Source organism: Cyrtonyx montezumae, unplaced genomic scaffold (genome assembly GCF_038088225.1).
Source record: "Cyrtonyx montezumae isolate F1298 unplaced genomic scaffold, pur_monq_1.0 scaffold_4, whole genome shotgun sequence".
In the NCBI taxonomy this organism is placed as follows: Eukaryota; Metazoa; Chordata; class Aves; order Galliformes; family Odontophoridae; genus Cyrtonyx; species Cyrtonyx montezumae.
Genome location: NW_027072045.1, coordinates 24,687,519 through 24,693,518, shown reverse-complemented (window position 1 = coordinate 24,693,518; position 6,000 = coordinate 24,687,519). Strand labels below are relative to the sequence as shown.

Sequence of the window (6,000 nt, the reverse complement as noted above, 5' to 3'; positions counted from 1 at the left end):
AGAACTAATGCAATGGATGCATGTCACCTACTGGACCTTACAGCCTGAATTCAGAAAATGCCTCTCAAGTCCCAGGGAGGAACACTGCTAACTTTGTGAGACAGCTCAGGGTTTTATGCTAAATCCTGACAATTCTGTATGATTTTGCAAGTTGCGCTTCAAATTTTAATTATTTTTATCAGTACAAATTTTGTTTCTGTTTTGATTTCCCTCAGAAGAGTCATGCTATACTGTCTAAAATATACTAGTTTCACTTGCAGGGACTTTTGGTTCTTATATCCAAAGAAATCAGACTAAAAATGTGGATCTTCATTACCATGAGGTACTCTACTAGGAATACCAGGAAAGGTTAAAAACAGCAATTTATAGGTGAGCTGCTGGTTGTTCATATTTACATAGAGGAAAATATGGTTCCGTATTTACTAGATGCTTGCTCTGTGTTCATACTAGTGAAAGATCCTCCTGCAGGCCTGTAACACTGCTGCTATCTTACCTCCTGTAATGAATATTCAAAAGCTGCAGTCATTGAGGACTCAGGTGGCAAAAATAGTAAGATGATTGAAGTGAGCCTTGACACAGAATCCTGAAAGTATGTTTCTAACTACATGGAAATAGTGTTGGTTTCTCTTTCTGACCACGTTAAAGGATGGTTTCAGGAAAACTCCCATCAATTAAATTCCTGTTTCGAATACTAGCATGATCACATCTTTCTTTCTGTATGATGTTTTGTAATAAGTATGTTTGGAAAAAAAAAAAGAGGAAAGACAACAGGGCTTTCTGTAATCCTCTTTCACAAAATGTATTTGAATTGAAAAATGGGTATAAAAGACACACTGTTAAGTTATGGCAAAGCATGCATTGTTTTCTGCATAATGCAGTCAGAGTCTCCATGGTAAAAAGAAATTTTTATTTTATTTTTTTGTCACCATCAGCAGTTAACCTAAAGTAGGAGCTGCTCCATTTCGTTATAGGTTAAATGACTTACCATGCAAAATTGGCTGAGAAATGTAAATCGTTAACGCTGTTCTTTTCAATAGGCTTTAAAAATCTAGTTCATGATGAGTGAAGAAAATACAGCACAACATATGTTATTGTTCTGGAATTTTTTTTAATAGAAAGCCTCTCTTTTCAGCATTCCCCCTTCAGTGGAGTCACTTAGACACTTCCAGCTGGTGGCAGGGGATACAGCCATAATACAGCTTTCTCTGTCCCAGCTGTCTTTTTCATTACGTTAAATGCATTACGATGGCTGCACCGTTTTATAAAGATTCAGGTACAGAAAGGTACAGGAAGAAATCTGCAACTATGTGTTTTTGTAGTGACTGCAAGCTGCTGTGAGATCTCTGAATCCTGAATGTGTTCCTGGCTCTGGTCACAGATTTCTTTCCAGTCATTGGAACGTTTGCTGTAAGGGCTGGTTAAAGGTGCCCGAGGAAATCACCTTTTACAAGGGAGCATTGTTGTAAAGGATTTCTAATGCATTATGGCTCACGCGGCATCCCAGTTAAAGAAAAACAGGGATTTAGAAATTAATGCTGAAGAAGAAACTGAGAAAAAAAGAAAACACAGGAAAAGATCCCGGGATCGGAAGAAAAAGGTATCTAGATCTGTGCCAAATTGTGACAGGATTTCTTTTGTTTCAATTAGCTCATTCTTGCATGTAACGTGGCTGCTGTCGGAGTAATTTGTTAACATTGTAAAATGACATTGATAACTGCAACTGGGGGGTTTGCAAAGCCATTGAATGTTTAATCGGATATTAGTTGATTGCAGGGATGATGCAGGAGGTGTGTGTTCGTTTCAAAGATAAATCACTCGTGTTTCCATGATATGCAAACTGTCTGTGACTTGAAAGTAGTTTGTAACCGTGATGTGAGGCAAAATGCGCAGCTTTCTCAAGGGTTTCACAGCATAGTTTAGCCCTGCATACATGTACTTAAGGGGAATGTGTGTGCAGGCAGATTTCTTTTCTTTGTGTTTGGACTGTCACATATTTTCCTTCTGAAACATATGTTTTTGGGGGTAACGTTAGAGAAATAAGGTGTTTTGTTGTTTCTGTTTTCTCCAAAGCCTGAGCACTGTTAAATAATTGAATAGCAACAATCCGTTATTAGCAACTTTCTTTTGTTAGGGGAATACATGACTGAGATCTCGCAGCCAGCCTGGCTTTTCTCTGCTGTAGATTTGTCTTGGATGCAGAGAATCCTCCAGCACGCTGGGACCTGAACGTTTCAGTAGGCACTGCATTGCTCATTGTTCAGTTAAGGAGCCTGTATGTGATTCAAGTCCCACTAATTTTCTGCAAGTTACCAAGCAAAATGGTTACGGTTAGTGTCCTCTTTATCTGTCATTATACCACTCACTTTGGCTGCGCTGTGGTATGTCCTTAAAAATGACACCTTATACCCCTGCTCCACAGAAATAAGGCCGGGCCGTGATTTCTCATCTTTGGTTGTATTTTATTGCAATTTTTCAAGAGCACGTCAAGAAGCTGGTTGTCTCAGCAGAAACCTGGGCATGTAGTTTTTCTGTGTCCTTTTGTGAAATCCCCCTAAGGGGGATTGGATAATCTTCATACGCTCAGAGAAGCATTGCGTGTGCTTCCTAAATGACATGTAGATTTCCTCTAACATATGTGCATCTTTTGGTTGTGTGAGAGTCAGCATTTCCCTGCCCTTTTCTCTTATTTCTCTGTGACGGGAGCGTTATACATAATAAAAAGCACTGAGAAACCCACTGCCTTCTGTTCTAGTGAACGCATTAGGAGGCAGTTTAGATGGCTGCAGTGAATGTACTGCAGCATGTTAGCTGTAGAGATTTTTTCTGGGTGAACATACGTAAAGATCTTCTGAATCATCTTCCAATATAAATGAGTATGAAAATAAGATGCTGTCTTCGAGGCACTCCTGTTTGAAGCTGGCCTTAATTAGCAATATTTTTCTTTGCTGTTATAATTCTATGCAGGTCTGTAACGTAGCCGGGTGGTATTCCACCCGCCCCATGCTGAGAACAACCACAGCATTCAAACGTTTTAGGGCTGGCTGTCAACCCATGCTTACCTATGGGTTGTGGGATAAAATATACAGTCTCTGTTTGCTCTGCTCACGATGTAGAAAGCCCACATTGCACGTAACGTGCTTAAGTTTAACAATAGCTTGCCTAACTGTATACATGGACTGTCTTTGTGTGAGGGTGCTTTCTCACAGTTTGTAATTAGAGCAATACAGAAGGATGTGGCAGTGAGAGGCTCTTGGTTCAGTGAGGTGAGACAATTGCTTTGTGGACAAAAATGTTTTATTGTTTATACAACACCATGCTGTAGAAAGGAAATCTCTTAGCAACCAGAGCGGCACATGGATAAATATCAGCCTATTAACCTTAAATGCCTGGATTTTTTTTCAGTGTTTCATTTCTGCACCTTACTTTCTCTTCCTAGATAGAGTTTTCACTCCAGCAAAGGGTATTATTATTTTTTTCCTTCATGTCACACCAGAATTTGGTAGCTTGTTTCAATCTCCTTCTGGATTTCCTTGCAGATTGAGGGCAGGTAGAGCTATCAAAAGGATGGGGGGAAAACCCAGCAGCTGTTCAACTTAACACATATATTTGGGCATCAGTCTACTCATAGCAGAGACATGGTTTGCAACCCAGTATGTGGGGCGTAGGAAGTCCAACAGTTGCAGTTTGCCATTTTGTACTTTCCTGACTATTTAAAACATTTTCCCCCCAATTTTTCCACTATGAGTTGTGAGTCACTTCTTGTTCCTCTGCACCACCCACAAGCAGTATTCAGGGTTGGTTTTTTTGTTGATCACATGATACTGCACAAAGCTAACCCTTTGCTTAAGCAGCATACAGAAATCTCCTTTAGGGTCTTCCAGTCGCATCGGAACAGCAGTGAGTGCTAATGTTTATGGATAATTTATACAGTGAGGTGACCAAGGCAACCAATGGTTGGAAAGCAAGGCCAGTGGGAGCACCCGGTGTCCTAGGCTTGATGATACCAGCAACAGTCATGCTGATTTATGTCCCTCTGTAGTTTTAGCATTGCAGTCTGAGCTTAATATTTCATAGCTTTTGGCTGGTTAAGCAATCTACAGTGTAATAATGTTTCTTCAAGGCTTTCTTCAATACTTGTATGAGAGAGATGACATTTTTAAACATACCTACAAAGCAAAACTGAATTATGTACAATCCCACAGACGCAAACTGAGATTTTTCACATTGCTGCACTTCCTCGGTAGAGAATCTGTGCTGCTGCGTGCAGTGGGCCCACTGTGCTTCTTCTGCTCCCAAGTGCAGTGCAGGATCTGCATACACAGGCTTCCCATTTGTTATGTTCACATCTGTTTTACGGCTTCAAGCAATTCTGCCTCTGGGATGGTTGTGCAGTGTCCTACACTGCAAGCATTTTGGGCACAGCCAAGGGCAGCCTGCCTTAAATGGTATCTCAGAACTGAGACACCTTTAATAGTAAGTGTTTGATGGGATGGTTTGCTGGATTCTGTATAGTGCTGTTCCATAGTGTTACTTATTGTAAAAAGTAGCGTTTGCTTATCCTATAATGAAGTCTGGAAACAAATCAGTTAATTTAGTGCCATTTCTAAATTAAAGGTGACATTTCTACGTCCTTACATGGGTTTTTTGAGTTCAGTGCATAGTAGAAGAGAAGGGAAGGTCTTGGCGCATACTCAATGATTTATGTTTTATGCAATATTCAGTAAGACTGAAGTGTTTTCCATCTGTGTGTAGTGTTCAGAAACCAGCATGTTCTTTGGAGATGCAGAATAGCGTGATCATGATGCAGAGCTTCTTTGCTGCTGTCTGTAAGATGTTAAAGGCTGCTGCTGTTACATCCTCTGCTGCTGCAAACTTGTAGACAACAAGGAACAGATTAGATGTTAATGTTGCAAATCCTGGTCATTTTGAGACTTGTGGTGTTTGAAGGTGTGGCTACAACTTCAGACATACCAGGAAAATTGCCCTGGGTGGCAGTGACCAACGTGGGAGTGTGTGGTGGTTGGTGCAGCTCTGAGGAGCTGGCCCAGCTGTGAGGGACTGCAGGAGGCCTGCTGCAGTGAGCAGTGCTGCTAGCACCTTCCAAGGAGGAGGGGTGATCCTGGCATTCAGCACCGCATCCTGTCTGGGAAACCCACTGGGTTCTTTCCCTTTATATCTCTCAGGGCTCTCAAGTGTCTTTTACAGATCTCAGCCATGTCAGGGGTTCAGTCTGAGTCTTAAGGAGTTGAAAAAATCAATCTGCACCCCACAGGATGATCCTGAGCAAAGGTTTGTATGTGGGCCAGCATCCAATGAAAGTGGCTTCTTTGCATTAGATCTTGGTGATGATGAAACAGACGGAACAAAAATTATCTTCTGGCAGGTATGCATTCCTGCAACAGATTGCTCTGTGGGTTTAAAAAAGCTATTTGTACTGAATTGGTGCAATTTTCACATGCAACAAGGCCTAGTAACTACTGAGGTAAAGCTTGAAATGTGATCTTAATAGTTATAAACTCAGAAAGCAAGTGCAAGTTGTGATGGATTTTAGAATTTGTTAATCTCATAACTTCAGAGACCTCAGGATTAGCGAAACCTCTTTCATGTTTTCTCAACAGCTGTAGTTGGCAGTAGTGGAACATAGATATGTTGTACACACATTATTTTGACTTAAGTCATTTGCGTTGAGGCATAAATTAAAGGTGTTGCTATCTGGGTCTATTGCCCATGGCAGATAAAAGGATGATGCAGATTATGAAATGTTGGTGAAGTTGGTGGATTTTGCCTAGGTATTCTTGATATTGGGCTTGAATCTCTGTTGGAAGCAAATATTAAAAGAATTTCAGGATGTTTTGAGAGATATTTAGGCGCGAAGTCTAGCAGCAGTGTTGAATTTTTGTTAGTTGGATGGCTGGTGTTGAAAGCGTGCTCCAATTCAACTGGCCAAAACAATTCCTTCTTTGAAGATGACCCTAAAATTAATGAAACAATTGCATTGTC

The 6,000-nt window shown here is 40.8% G+C and overlaps 1 protein-coding gene across 1 annotated transcript in view; it reads left to right on the top strand.

Annotated features, from left to right (window-relative positions):
* The first annotated feature begins 1,235 nt into the window (after nt 1-1,235).
* Nucleotides 1,236-6,000, top strand: part of ANK3 (ankyrin 3) — a 193,505-nt gene continuing 188,740 nt past the window's right edge. The window contains exon 1 of the mRNA XM_065746770.1: nt 1,236-1,597. Within this exon, the coding sequence (XP_065602842.1) occupies nt 1,484-1,597 (114 nt within the window). The 5' untranslated portion in view covers nt 1,236-1,483. The remainder of the gene's footprint in view (nt 1,598-6,000) is intronic.